The 15,648-nt window shown below is 43.6% G+C and overlaps 1 protein-coding gene across 1 annotated transcript in view; it reads left to right on the forward strand.

The window, feature by feature from the left end:
• Positions 1 to 2,240: 2,240 nt before the first annotated feature.
• The window catches only part of PRDM5 (PR/SET domain 5), a 139,515-nt gene continuing 126,107 nt past the window's right edge, over positions 2,241 to 15,648 (forward strand). Inside the window, exons 1-2 of the mRNA XM_074993382.1 lie at positions 2,241 to 2,333; positions 11,886 to 11,969. Coding sequence (XP_074849483.1) covers positions 2,241 to 2,333; positions 11,886 to 11,969 — 177 coding nt within the window. The remainder of the gene's footprint in view (positions 2,334 to 11,885; positions 11,970 to 15,648) is intronic.

The following is a 15,648-nucleotide window of genomic DNA, read 5'->3' on the forward strand; positions in this document are numbered from 1 at the left end:
CTCAGCCAGCCCGGCTTTCAGAATGAAAATGCCAAATGATTAGACCCCTTCACTTCCTCCCACAAGGTAGGTCTAGCACCTGGGATTTCCATAGGGTTACCATATTTGACCTTTCGAAAAGGACGATGCCCATGAGAGGGCGTATATTGTTATTGGTATCTACCAACTATAGTATATATAGTACATTAATACGAGATGAGTTGGTAGATACTGATACACTCCCTCTCAGGGGTGCCCTCTTTTTTATATAGTAAATCTAGTTTTCTGGATCCCAGTATTCATTATCTAACCAATAATTGTGTAAGCCAAGGGCAAGGGCCTTGCTTTCCTTCCAGTGGCAGGTCCACATGAACTTAGCTTAGTATCTGTACCAATAGAATCGTCTGCTCAGGTTGTACAAGTCTGTGCTGTGTTTTAAGTGGGGATTCCAGTGTGCTGAGGATCCACAAGTGTCATTATAGTTCCATGCAAAGTAATTTCTGACTTACAAAAAAAGGAAACCTCAGATATCTACAAACCAAACAGAGCCCCTAAATGAAAACTAGTAACATTTTTAAAGCACTCAGAGGTAAAGACATGCAAAAATTAGGGTGCCTAATGTGGCTCCTTTGTGCATATGCTTTATGATAGTCCTTAATTGCATGATAAGGTGTTATCAGGTGTTCTGAGACCCCTGTGTCAGTCAGGGCAGGATGGAGTGGGAAAGAGGAGGAGAGAGGCAACTAGAGAAGGAAGTTCCTTCCTCTTTAAGGCTTTGGCCTGGGGATCCAAAGGATATAGTTTCTATTGCTGACTCTGCCATGCATTTGTCATGAGCACAATGGGGGCAAACTGTGGATCCAATACTCCCAGATCTCATTAGATAGACTCTAAATGAGGCATGCTCAGTTTGTGCTTGACTCATAAGCTTTGACAGTTGAAGAGTACGTGACAGATATGCAAATCGCAAGCTAGCTACTTCCCCTTGATAGCCAGACGGCCACCTACACAAGCAGATAGCGGTATGCAACAAAATGCTAAAGAAAATAAGCCAATCACAGGGATCCAATGAAACTATACATCCAATCATGTGAAGTAAGTATGAATGTATGCAACATAAAAGAATCTATATAAACTCTGCGCAACTTCCCCTCGGCGTGCTCACGCTTTGGAAAGTATTCTCGTGAGTTGCCCTACGCATGCGTAAGTAATAAAGGCTATCTGAGCTGGAATCCGTGTCCGAGTGATGATTAAATTTATTTCCGCTGTGCAACATTAACAGCTGTGCAGAATCCCAGTGAGGTCAGGTGTCTCCCATTAGTTTGAAGTATGTCTTAGCTGCAGGTGGGAAATGCGTGCTGAGCATTAAATGCAACACAAATTAAAGAGAAATAAATATAGCTTCAGTAATGGCAGACTAGAGATTTTAGCCTTGCCCATAATAAAGAGCTGGACGTTTCTTTTGCAGGCAGAAGAAAGTAAATGGTGTGTAAGTGGAACAAGGCAAACACAGGGAAGTAGCAGGTAAACAGGGTATGCCCAGTGTTTTCCACCCACATAACAAAAACCGGTCATGGGAGCTCTGCTAACCAGGGGGGCAGCACAAAAACATGAATTGTTGGTTAACTTTCACTGATGGTACAAAGGGAAAACCGAGGCCTGAAACTGGGCCACTTTTTGTCCTCGTTGCTGGATTTTGCACAAAGCCACACTGCAAATCCAAGTGTCTTATTCAGATCCTTAACTTGCATAAACTCATGGAAGGGGCGCGGCCCTGGCCTGGAGGCTGCAGGGTGTTGCCCCAGACCGCGCATGGAAGGGAGCGCAGACCCGCCTGATACTGTACGGGCCGATCTCAAAACTCTGGATCTCGGCTGCTCCGGCCCTAGTTTCACTTTCCTCCCCGTTGCTCTGAAGGCCGCCAGAGGTGCAGCCGTGTTTGCCGCTGCTGGCTTTACTGGGCTGAAACAAGCGTGACGGGATCCCACCTTCCTCAGGAGCCTGATCTCGCGGTGTGTGCGGCGGAGAGGTTGAACATACCCTCCCCCAGGGCGCTGCCCCACGGCCCAGCCCCGTCTCTGTGCAGTCAAACTTCCAGCCAATGGGAGCCGGGCTTTCCCCATCCAGCTGCTGCAGCCCCGGCCCCGCGGCAGCCGCCCGACTCCTCCCTGTTTCTCGGGATACTCCTGCAGCTGGCCCGTAGCTGCCCCCACCCTGTGCAATCAAAGGCCCGACAACTCTTCTCCCTCTGGGCCAGCAAAATGCTGGGCATGTACGTGCCGGACAGGTTCGCCCTGAAGTCCTCCACAGTGCAGGCCGGCATGGGGCTCTATACGGCCCGGCGCGTGAAAAAGGTGGGTGATCACGGCGGGCACAGCAAGGCGCCCTCGGGGCTGGGGGGCGCCTAGCGCACACAGCAGCGCCTTGCCGCGCCGCGCCCCTCCCGGCTCCTCCCTTTCCAAAGCGCCGGCGGCTCCGGCGAGAGCTGCCACGTAGGACAGGAGTGCGCTGCCTGCAGCGTGCGCGCGGACCTCCCCCAGCTCCCCGTGCTGCCGGCGGCCTCGCGGCGGCCGGGGCTGGAGACGGTGAAACGCCCCCGTGCCCCAGTGAAGCACGCTCTGGCTGCGGTCAGCAGCCGTGATCGGCCACGGCAACCCCGGAACCCTCCCCTAGGGGGCGTCGTTTGGGGGAGGGCTTAAAGCGGTGAGGCACCTCCCCCCCCAGTCTGCGCATGCCCAAGCAGGGAGTGTAGGCTGGGGTTGAGAGGAAGTGCTCCCTCTTATTTTTGCAAGCCAGGCGGGGATTTGTTCATGTGTGGCAAAAGGGTTTATGTGCACCAAGGCCTGTGTGCATGTGCACTGCCAGTGGAAACAAACAGGCACTAGTAGGGGTGGGTGCTCTGCTAATCAGCTGGGCTGCATTTCACTCTCTTGAGTGGGAGCAGAAGCACTGAGAGAATACCGTGGCTGTGTCTACACTTGCATTTCTCTTTCTAAAGAGCCATGCAAATGAGGGAAATTGAAAGTGCAAATGAGGTCCAGGTTTCCATATTTAGAACTTTATTTGCATATTTCAAAAGAGCTGCTTTTGAAAGAACAAAGGACCGTGTGTACAGTGCTTTTCGAAAGTAAACCCCATCTTTGGAAGAACCCTTCTTCCCTCAGTGGTTTGAGCATTGGCCTGCTAAACCCAGGGTTGTGACTGCAATCGTTGAGGAGGACATTTATGGGTCTGGGGCAAATAGTTGGAAAAAAAAATCTGTCAGGAATGGTGCTTGGTCTTGCCGAGAGGGCAGGGGACTGGACTTGGTGACCTGCAGAGGTACCTTCCAGCTCTACAAGATGTGTACCTCCATGTATTACGTATGATGGTTGGTCAAGTGAATCCTGTAGATACTTTGTAAGGTGTCTGGGGATCCTAAGGGATGAAAGGATTTGTGTAAATGTATGATTGTGGAGCCAGCTGGCCCGGGGACTGATGGTCTGTCCCAGGACAAGTCTACCCTACATAGGCTACAGCAGTTTGGCTGTGCCAGTCTGGTGAGGACGCACTGTACTGAAAGGAGAGTGCTTTCCCGCTGGCGTAATGCTCCTCATTGGTGTGAAGCATCTCCTGCCAACATAGGGCCAGTGTGGACAGGACAAAACTTCCATCACTTGGGAGGTAGGGGGCAGGAATGGGGAATTTTCACATCCCATCCTAGAGTGATGCAAGTTATATCTATTTTAGGCTGTTGAGTAGACTTGTCCTTAGTCTGCATTATGAAGTGGTGTTAACAAGTGTCACCTAAGAATGTGGAAGGAATCATACCCCCTAGCTGACATAGCTCTTCCCCTTTGCATTAATCCCATCAAATGGGGTCTGCTGTATGGGTGCTGTGTCTCTCTCCCCCTCAAAATGATCTGTTCAGTGTCATATCCTCAGTCATACCACATCTTCCTTTATGACATCCAACCACTTATTTTTGGATTGGCCTTTCTGTTTTTCACTCCCACCCTCCATCTTGATCAGTTGGACTCCTACCACATAGTTGTAAGGGTGGTGCTTAAAACAACCAACCCAGCTGAGCCTTCATTTTTTCCCATTTATTAGTATTAATTTGAACATGTCTCTACATGCACATTCTTCACATGGTCTTTCATCCAGCCAGCTCAACATTTGCATCTTAGTAGAACTGATGATTTTGTCATGTGTCTTCCTTGTTGCTCTACACTTGGGGCCACACATTGGAAAAAGCGAATGGCTCATCCTTTTGTAAAATTTGTATTTTAATTTTACTGGCATCTTTCTGCCTCTGACACTACACCACTTGGCTCTCTCTCCATTTGGGCCAGACATTTATTATCCTAGCTCTGATTTTTGCTTCCATTTCCCCAGATTCTAAACCTCAGATGCTTGACTCTTGGCATTTTCAGAATTGTCCGCCTATCTGGTTTCAAGGATAATTGTTCAGTGTTCATGTTATGGTATGTAATTTCAATACAGTTTGGTTTTATGTGCTTATTTTTAGGTCTCTTAATTTCTCAGGAATCTTACTGAATAGATTATCATCTGCATCCAATGTGTATCAAGGTGCCTCTTTCTGTAAATTTCCAGTGAGGATGTCTAGAATGATGAAAGGGCTCACGGCTGACACAGCTGTGCTGGAAAAACCTTCAGAGTATCCAATACTGTGCTGACAGAACAAAAAAGCAGTCAAGTAGCACTTTAAAGACTAACAAAATAATTTATTAGGTGAGTTTTTGTGGGACAGGCCCACTACTTCAGACCATAGCCGTACCTGAACAGACTCAATATTTAAGGCACAGAGAACCAAAAACAGTCATCAAGGTGGACAAATCAGAAAAAAAATTATCAAGGTGAGCAAATCAGAGAGTAGAGGGGAAGAAGGGGGGTGGGGGGAGTCAAGAATTAGATTAAGCCAAGTGTGCAAATGAGCCCCTGTAATGATCCAGAAAATTCCCATCCCGGTTCAAACCACATGTTAATGTGACGAATTTGAATATGAAAGAGAGTTCAGCAGCCTCCCTTTCAAGAGTGTTGTGAAAATTCCCTTTCAGTAAGATGCAAACTTTTAAGTCATTAACAGAATGGCCCACTCTATAAAAATACTGGCTGACCGGTTTGTGGATCAGGAGTGTTTTTATGTCTGTTTTGTGCCCATTAACTCTTTGTCTAAGAGAGTTTGAAGTCTGTCCAATATACAAAGCATCTGGGTATTGTTAGTACATGATGGCATATATGATGTTAATTGAGGAACATGAGAGTGTGCCTGTGATTCTGTGAATAACCTGGTTAGGTCCAGTGATGGTATCTCCAGAATAGGTATGTGGACAAAGCTGGCAGTGGGCTTTGCTGCAAGGAAAAGTTCCAGGACTGGTGTTCCTGCCGTACAGACTGTGGTTGTGGGTGGGAAACCTCATAAGGTTGGAAGGTTGTCTGTAGGAGAAAACAGGCCTGTCACCTGGGGCCTTCTGAAGCATGGCATCCTGATTAAGGATAGGTTATAGGTCTTTAATAATGCGTTGCAGTGTTTTGAGTTGGGGGCTGTAGGTAATGACCAGTGGTGTTCTGTTCTTGACTTTTTTGGGCCTTTCTTGGAGTAGCTGGTCTCTGGTATTCATCTGGCCCCATCGATTTGTTTTTTTTATTTCTCCTGGTGGGTAATTCAGGTTTATGAATATTTGGTAAAGATGCAGAAGGAATTCTTTTTGTCAGCTTAGTTAATGTTGTTTAGGGATCTGGTCCCAGTGGAACTTCTGTTGTCTAATAATGTCCTCCCTTCCCCCGGGGAGCTGCTGGTAGAGCTGGGAAGATAAAATATTTTTAGCATAAACAAATCCTCAGTTTTCCAATCTTCCCTCCCTCTGACACAAGAGGATAAAAGCTTGTGAAGTCATCAGATACTTCATAATGGGAGCTGTATAAAGTGCCTGAGAGATGTACAGTCAGCTTCTTATCCTCCCTTTGAAAATGCATTTGTATCTTAAAGGTGGCTTTGTAGGTTTGTAAAACTGACCTTGTCAGTTCCATGTTCATTCAAAACTTATTTCCATCTCACATCTGCAGTTTGCATGTAGATTGTTTTCTCACTCTCAATTTTACAACACAATGCTAGTTATAATAGTCAAACTTTCCACATTGTATATTAGCATCAGTAATTGAGGTTCTGCAGAAAAAAATATGTCTCCGCCTTTAGCCTGCAGCTGCCCTGGGCTGCGTTTGTGTTCTGTGAAGTTTATCTTCTGCTACAAAAGTGGCTGGAAAGGGCCCCCTAGAGAATTCCCTACAAAGGGGAATTTCACAAATGTAAAGTTGCCTAAACTATCTTCGCTGTCTTCTGTGCCAGCCAGTCCCCTAAGAGAAAGGATGAGATCTGTTACAGCTGAACCACCACTGGTGGTCAATTCTTGCACTGAAGTTAGCTTGTTCTGTGTCAGGAAGCCCTGACCAGTTCCCAGGTGTCCACCCTCTGCTCCCATCTAAGCACACAGTATGACAGATTATGCTTATTGACCTTAGATTCTCAGCATTGTTAGGCTTCTGTGGGTTTGCGAGCACGTGACTGAGGCTAAGGATAAAATCTGAAAATAAACATGTCTGTGTGGGTGTCGCTGTGGGCCTAATGTGACCGGCAGAACTTCCATTACTGGTGAAGTGAGGAGAGAGAGACTCCAGTTTGGGGTTCAAAACCCAGGATGACATGCTGAGGTCATTCGTTGTGGAGATAAGTGAAGTACAAAGAATATGCAGCCTCACAATGCCAGCTTTCCACAGTCCCTTTTAGGACCTCCTATGTGTGCATCTAATCTCCATCTCATCACTATCTCGGGCTCTGGCCCTCTTGGTTTGCTGCTTTCACTCTTCCTGCTCCCTTGGTGCGTTGTTTTCACACAGCTGTCTGCCCTGACACCCTCCTTTCAGTGCCCCAAGTGTCCTCACTCTCCACTTTACTCTTTTCAGCACTCCCTGCTGCTGACTTCTCCACTGCTGTCCATTTCTCTTGCTATCAGTTTTTACTGGAAAATATGAGCATTTACTAGACTTGCCTACTGTGTTATCTTCTATTTTCCCATACATTTAACTCTCAACCATCCTTTCCCAGGACCTTTCGTTCGTCTGTTATCTTAGGCTATGTCTACACTAGGCAAAGTAAGTTGACCACAGATATGCAATTCGAGCTACGGCAGTTCCGTAACATGAATCGACCTGTCTGCGCTCGGCTTACTTGGCTCTCAGTACTGAGCAAGATTGACAGGAGAGATTCTCCCATCGACCCCCTTACTTTTTGAGGAGCGCAGGGGTTGACTGCAACCCTGAGAGGTCAATTTTGTGTGTCCCCGCTCCCCCCAGACGCACTGTTTTGAACCCCAGAAGATCAACCCTGAGTGGATCGATCTTCTGGGCTAGTGTAGCCTTAGTGTTCTGTGTTTTCTCTTTTGCCCTGCATAAGCTACCCGGGTTGCCAGTTACTGAGTGGTGAGGTTGGTGGTGATGGGAGGATCCAGCACTGCTGGACTGCTGCCGCATATGTTGGCGGGTGGAGCAGCAAGGAAGTAGAGAAGTAAGCATTATTCCCCTTACTCCACAGAACTAAGCCAACATAAAACAAGAAGAACTTTTCTGCTGGGGATGGACTATCACTGGCTACTTTGCTTGTGGATCAAGAGAGAAGCCTGGGAGCTAGTTATGACGGTAACGATTTATACCCTAGGCCACACCTGGGCATATGCAACGTAAGAGCTAGATGGTATTATTAAACGCTTCCCTTTACTTGGGGGCAGATTGCAAAGTTACAAACCCATCATTGTTACACATTTTTTAGACTAGTGACCTGTGAGAGATCTTGTGTTCCACAGTTTTATGGAGCTAAACACATGTATATCAACAGTAACCAAAATAATCCATGTGTTTACATCGGGGAGGAAGTGCATTTTTAACATGTTAGCAAACAAATTAACTAGGGTAAACAATGCAGTGACAGTTTTAAGTAAATCATTTTCTCATCCAGGGAACACACATTAAAACTACAGCTACCTTGTCTACACTAGAAATTTAATGTTTGCGGGCACATGTTAAAAATAACACATTATTTTTCCAAGTGATGGCAAGGCCTAAGTGTAAGTAATATTGTGATCACTGATACTAAAATTTAGCAATATGTTTTCTAGAACTGGAGCATAGCAATACAGAGCCTTTTTCATGCAATCTGCATCTACTCTACAACAGTAACCACCCTATTACTAGAGTCTGCATGTCCTCTCTATCTCATTTTACCTATATGCACCTAACATAACCTCTAGACGTCAGTCTGGGCTGCTGATTATGTTTCTCCAAAGCTCCTGCCATAAATGCTGACTCTCTCCTCCTTGACATTTGAGTTCACTCTCCTCTCCTAGTTCTGTAGAATGAAGTAATGGCGTTGGGGCTCATGGCTTGGTGGGAAGGAGGAATGAATATCCTTTCCATCTTAGGTGGCAACTGTTTATTCTCCCTTCTATGGCAGAGTACAAAATGAATATAGCTGCACCTGTGTTGGCAATATAACGTAGTGCGAAACCAAAAATTCTTTCCTTCTTCCTACATTCTTCCCAAACTAAAGAAACATTTCGGGCCCCTGCATGATTTTCAGGCATCACATTTCAGCAATGATGGGAGGTGGGATGGATGGTCAGTTGAGAACACAGTCATGCACCTGTGTTGGCAGTATAACATAGTGAGAAACCAAAAATTCTTTCTTTCCTTCTACATTCTTCTCAATCTAATGTTTAGGGCCCCTGCATGATTTTCAGGGATCACATTTTGGCAGTGATGGGAGGTGGGATGGACGGCCAGTTGAGAAAACAGTTGCTGCATCCCTGTTGGTAATGTAATGTGTGGGGAAACCAAAAATTCTTTTTTCTAATTTTGAGGGTCTCTGGGATTGACATATTTTCAGGAGTCAGGAGAGGAATGAGTAAAATGCAGTGTGGGAAGATGACGTCAAGACCAGCAAGCATACCCAGAATGCTACGGGGATGAGGGAATTGTGGGATAGCGTCCCACAACGCACTACTGCAACAGTCAGTGTTAGCCAATATGTGTGTGGCAGCAATGACTCGACTTTGTGGGGAGAACGGTGGAAGTGAGGATTATCAAAACTGAATTTATCAATTCCAAAATTAGAAAATCGATATAAATAAATTCGAATGTATCTTGTTGTGTAGATGCAGCCTCCGCGTCTCTAGCAGGAACTCTTGAATGCTGGAGTGTATTTTATTGTTCTCTTGGAAGGATGGGAGGGAAAAAGAGCCACAAACAGTTTTACCTTACAAACTTGGGCCTTAATCTTGTGTGTTTTTATAAAGAAAATCATTGTAGTTTACTCTGGTTTAACTTCCTACCTTTTAGTTGAACCAGTGGTCCTAGTTTATAATAGTTTAGCTAGAATTACATGAATAAAGTTAAGCATTTACATAAAACTTTGCTGGATTGGAGCCTTGATGCCTTCTGTTACAGCACAATTTTTTTGGTATGTATCCCTTCACGTGTATGAGTTGAATTTCTCTATCCTGGTGTCATGAGTGAATTCAGGCAAAGGGTTAACCCCTACAGAGACACTTCTTGCAGGAGGCAGCCAGGTGAGGGGAAGAGAAACTTTTTTGAACCGAGAACAATTGCAGTCTGAGGTGTCTGTCTGCGTGGCTGATGCAGAGGAGACAGAGAGAGAGATGATTGCTCCTGAAAGGTTGGAATGAATCCACTAAATATCCTGTCTCAAAATCAGACACAAATATGTAAGTAGATGGGAGATGTATAGTTAGACATGATCAGATTATTGTTATTTTGAATTTGGTGTGGACTAACTATCTGTTTTAGTTGCTCTGATTACTAACTTGATTCTTTCCCCTATAACTTTTAAGAAAAATTCCAGGGAAATAATTCTCTGTGCTGCAACCAGCATGATTTATTTTCTCTTGTTTTGTGAATAGATTACATTTTTTAAGCAAATGGTTTAATCCCTGTGTCCTAGAGGAGAGTCTGTGTATATTTATGCCCTAGACTGAGAGGTCAGCTTTCAAATTACCATTCTTTGTGTCTAAGATCTTTCCTGAGAGGTTAAGAGCCTGTGTACCCCACAGGGAGATGTCCAGAGTGTGTCCTCCGGGGTTAAAGGGCTTTTTGTCTCAGTCGGGTGGTGGCAGATATTAGCCCCCAAGGTCATGGAATCTGTGATCTTGGGGAGCTTTTTAAGCAAAGCCTTTTATAGGCAAGGTATTTAATAAAGTTTCTGTGGAAACATACTTTCTGCACTCACGGAGTCAGAGTGGGGAAGCAGCCGTGACACCTGGCAACAGCCGTGGTCTGGCATGATTTTAGTTAGCTGGATGTCCACTTATCCTGGGTATGCCAAGTTTCCTGCAGGCACACAAAGTTTGTTTACAGCCCCCAGTCCTGGCTCTCAGTGGTCTCTGCTGTTATTTAGTTCTAATTTCTCCCTAAAGTCTTCTAAGAGCCCAGTAAGCAGTGAAAGGGTTGATATTGCTCCTAGACACCATTGACCTTCCATGGTTCAGCAAATTCTATGGTTCAGCACTGGTCACGTACTGAATGTGCTGGACTAGAGGGGTTCAACCTGAATCTTCTTACCTTTATCTTAAAATCTTCTCAGTTTATAAATCCTGTCTTTGGACATTACTGAGTCATGATGAACGTGTATGACTTTATCGTGCTTCGGTAGTGAATAGCCATTTCAGTTAGCCTGTAAAAGACGGGGCTACCTCGCTTCCATCCCACCAGAACTATGACTATCTAAATGAATTTTGAGGGAATTGGTATTATGTAATCTAGAAATGTGACTTGTGTCAGGTAAAATAAGATTTGTAATTCATGGTAGAAACTTCTTAAGGACTTTCACTATCTTCTCAGTTTCATGCCTAGTGATTTTTCTCTTCATACAGGTGACCTTACATCACTTGTATTTTCCTGGTATTTCCAAAAAACCTTGTCTCTAAAATTTCCTCGTCTCTTCCCTCCATCCCTGAACCCAAGTGGCCTTCTGTGAGTTTGACTGAGGAAGTTACAGAGCATGGAAGCAGAAAAAGCCACCTGATCTGCTTGTAGAGAGGCTAGAAAGGGACATGTTGGACGAGATGGGGGACTTAAAAATGTGAGCATACACTATATAAAATGTTTTGTTAAACAGAGACTCATGATGCAGAGCAAGAACTATAGAGCGTTTCAGTTAGGACAATGCCTAGAACAAAAATGTATTCTGCAGTGCAACAATATGCAAGCTCTGTTGCTGCAAACTGAAGATCACACTATTAGGGGAATAAAGTCCTAGTTAAATGGTTGACCATGCTGCTACAATGGTGTGTTTAGGACAAAACTATTGAGGGAACATATCAGTTCATATTTTCCTGGCATGTATTGTGAATAACAGGTAATTTACACTTAATATTCTGTTTTACATAGCCTTAAATGGATTTTTCTGTATGGTCAAAATCCTCCATGTTAGGTATTTTGATTTGTGACACACGAAATACACAGTTGTAATCACGCAAGTAAAACATCTGTCCTGTGAATTTCAGCCTCTTTCAAAATACACAAAAATATATGTCAAAGGTGGACATGTGGTAGAGGAAAACTTTGTTTTAGAGCAATGCCACAAAATATGAAAAGAAAAAGCCCAAACATATGAGCTCACTGTATAATGATATCTGTAGTTCTACATGGTCGACACTTAGCTTCAGAGGAAAAAGATAATTTTATTTGCTCAGCCTTCCATGCTCTTCACAAGCACACAGTAAACAGGGTTCCAGTTTCAAACTGCATGGCTACAACGCCAAGTTCACTTTGCAAATTTAAAGCTAACTGTGATACCAAAGATTGTAGTTTGCTAACTCATGAATTCTTTCTTTTAGGGTGAAAAATTTGGCCCGTTTGCAGGAGAGAAGCGAATGCCTCAAGAACTGGATGAAAACACAGACTGCAGATTGATGTGGGAGGTGAGACATATGGGGCTGATGCTGCAAATACTGCCCTGTATAGTGTTTGCTGCTATAAGTATTCTGAATGGCATTATAGCTAGTAGAAAACAGTTGCAGAATTAGGCTCTTAATTACTATAATAAATCATTTGTTGTAACCTTAAAGGGATTATTGGTACCCCGATAGGCTCTGTAAAAATTTGTAACATCAACATAAATCCTGCTAAATTTGTGAGGATCTAAGAATGAAAATTATTACTGTGCATGCTGAGTAATTTGGGAGGGAGAAGAGTAAAGAGAGGAAAAGCTGGTTAACACCGAAGCTTCTTTTAAAAAGGTAAGTTAATACACCTATGCTTGATTTACAAACGTAATTTGTTCCATGAAAACTGTTTGTAAGGTGAAAATTCATAAATCAAAAATGTAATTCCCATTAATGTCATGTAAAAAATTATGAGTGATTCCTGACTCACAAAAAATCACCCAATATTTTTCCCACTTTTTCCCACCCAATATTTTATAATATTGTACAATCATTTAAAAAAAAGAATAGTGCTACTTTATTGCTTTTGTAATTACATTTATTAGCACTAGTCAGTCCTTAGATACTGGTGAAGAAGGTAGTGTTGACACAGCTGATCCCATGGAACTTGCATCATCATCGAAAATGGGTCCATAGTGACTTCAATCTCCTTAACTGGGTTTTTTTCTTTGGCTTTTGAGGTTGCGGGTTGGGGATTGGCTGATGTTGATGAGGGTTTAGGAGGAGGTGATGAGGCTGAGGATTGAAAAAAACAGAATTGTAATTTGTACTGAAGGCCTCTCTTTCCTGTTGTACAACTCCTGATGGTATCCAATGGCTTCATGAATTTGTCACTTGCATGCTGAACTCTGTTCTGAGTTTGGGTCGTTGTCATTGAGAACTTGTGTAGCTGCTGCCAATGCAGGAATAATTTTGAGAGTGTTTTAGTGTCTAGTGTTGTTTTTTGTGGTTCATCCAATTCTTCCTCCTCTTTTTCTGATAACCTTTCTGCATCCAGCTGAATTAACTCTTCCTTAGCCAATTCTTCCATGTGACAATAACAGGTCTTGACCATCATCTGTGGCTATCTCATTGATTCCTGCTTGAGTTGCCAGATGCATGATAGCATTTGAATGTCTTTCACTTCAACTTGAAAACCATGAAAATCATGAACATACTTTGGCAACAGATATTTTGAGTAATTTTATTCTATGCAATTGTGATATTTTCTGTAGCCATCTTGATGTTGTAGTTCTTCCACAATTGCTAAATTGTTGGTTTGTCTTCTCTGTCTGATGCAGATACCTAGATACCTCATCACCAGTTGCAGGTAGTAAGCTTTAAATGTAGCAGTGATGCTTTGATCCATTGTCTGAAGGATGGAAGTGGTATATGGGGGCAAAAAAACACTCTAATGTTATCACCAGAGTCATAGGATGAGGGGGAGCATTATTAAGGATCAGCTGACATTTATTATCCAGATAATTTTCAGCACAATATTTAGAGATGAATGATGAAAGGTAGTTTGTTATGTAATCAGCAAAAACCTACCTTGTCACCCATGCCTTTCGATTAGAATTCCAGACCACAGGTAATGATGCCTTGCTTAAACCTTTAAGTGCCTTTGGATTTTCTGAATGCCAAACAAGGAGAGGCTTCAATTTCATGTCTCCTTCCCAATTTCCATGAAAAAGTAATGTCAGTTGATCCTTTGAGGCTTTGAAACCTATTGCTTTTGTTTTATCCCTTGAAATAAGGGTTTGAGAAGGTATTCTTTTCCAAAAACTCCCCATTTCATCAACGCTAAAAATTTGTTTTGGCGAATATCCACCTTCATCAATCATTTGTTGCAATGCAGGCTGGGAAGAGGTTAGCTGCCTGAATATCAGCAGATGCTGCTTCGCCTGTAACACAAAGACTGTGATAATGTGAACACACTTTAAAGCACTCAAAACAACTGTGACTTGCCTTGAATATTACTTCGGTGTCTCCAACTTGCCTCTCTTCCTTGGCTTTCTTCTTCAGGTCCCCAAACAAAGACAGGGCTCTCTCCCTTATGATGAAGAAGCTCAAAGGCATGTTGTAATCATTATGGATGTTGATCCAATGTATTAAAAGTCTTTCAAGTTTGCAAATTATTGCATCACTGGACTTCATTATTCAATGCAACTTTTAGCTCCATCAACATATGTTTCTGCCATTTCTTGCACTGTCGATGCTGCCAATTTCATTGCCAGGCATATGTCTTTCTCTTGCTGGCCCTCTTCAATTCTTTTAATAACTTCAAGTTTGGTAGCCACGAATATTGCTTTCCTTGGTTTCTTGGCCATATTGACAGCTCCTGAAGAAACTTTTTCACATCTAGGACCCATGATGATCATAAGTAACAAAGATATTTGAAGATTAATATCACTCACACTCCAGGTGACACAAACACAACAAAGTGCACAAACCAACTGGGAAGAGTTGGGCATCTGAAGGGAATAAGTCAACCTTGCACTGTGTTCTGCTGTATTCCTCTGCATTCATTACTTAGAAAGCAGATGCTTGGGTGAAGGTTGGTTCTTATTTTTAGTGAAAATATGTTTGTAAATTGAAAAATAGGTATAAGTTTACACTGTTGTAGCAAAAATGCATAAGTTGAAAATTTGTAAATTGAAGGGTAGGTGTAAGAGAGTTAAAAATGGTGGTGTTTTGTTACGAATTTTAGCATGACTGTGCTCCTTTGAAAACCTGAACATATTGCAATGAAAGAGATTAACAAAAGTATCATAGGGAGCAACTTTATGGCCTGATCATTGAGTTTGAGATACCTACAATTAGATCCTTTATTGACTAGTGTTCTGAAAACCTTCAGACACTAACAATCTAACAGGGTTGTAAGCATAAGGAAAGGAACTTGTAAAAAGGCCTAAAAACTGCAGAAAGAAGGAGCAGTGGCTCCGTGGTACAATCTCCTCCATCTTGGAGAAGTTTCTCTGAGCACATGGAACTGTCTGGGATTGATGCTAAGGAAGAGCCATGGAGCAGCTACTCTGAGGCACGCTTCCCTCAAGATCTCACAGACTGCTACAGAAAAAGTACCTTTTTGTATTGCACTTTGCACATTCTAAGTGTTTTAAGCTAAGATGTTTGAAAGCAGTATTATTAGGAAATCTGTAAATGTTTCTAAATCTTCATCTGTAAGAATTGGGTACTATGTCATATGGGTGGCTACCATATTCTTTTAATGATAATTGCAACACAATCTATAGCCATGGTGTCCCATACGCCTTCCGATCACCACATGCGGCAAACTGGATACCTTGGTGTAGACAAATGGCTTTTCAGAGCTGCACACATGGAGATTCCTCTGCCTGCTCCGTGCATGTGTCTCACCACTTGGTGGGACAAGCGAGTGGTAGCAGCAGTGGAGGCAGCTCCTCCTGTGGTGCGAACCCTAGCACGATGGTGGCTTCAGCCCCCTGGCTCCAGCAGTGGAGGGGCAGCTTGCGCTGCAGGGGTGTGGGACTCCAGCAGTGGCAGTAGAGCAGCTCACACGGTAAGGGGCCCCTGGTGGCAGGGTGGCTTTCATGGTTCACATGGTGGGTGGGCTCTGGTGAGTCACTGGCAGCTTGTTGGGGGTAGGAGGGGCATAGGTGTCTCCTTCTGGAGGGGAGGTGCCTGAGTGGGAGGG

The sequence above is a fragment of the Carettochelys insculpta genome, chromosome 4 (genome assembly GCF_033958435.1).
Source record: "Carettochelys insculpta isolate YL-2023 chromosome 4, ASM3395843v1, whole genome shotgun sequence".
In the NCBI taxonomy this organism is placed as follows: domain Eukaryota; kingdom Metazoa; phylum Chordata; order Testudines; family Carettochelyidae; genus Carettochelys; species Carettochelys insculpta.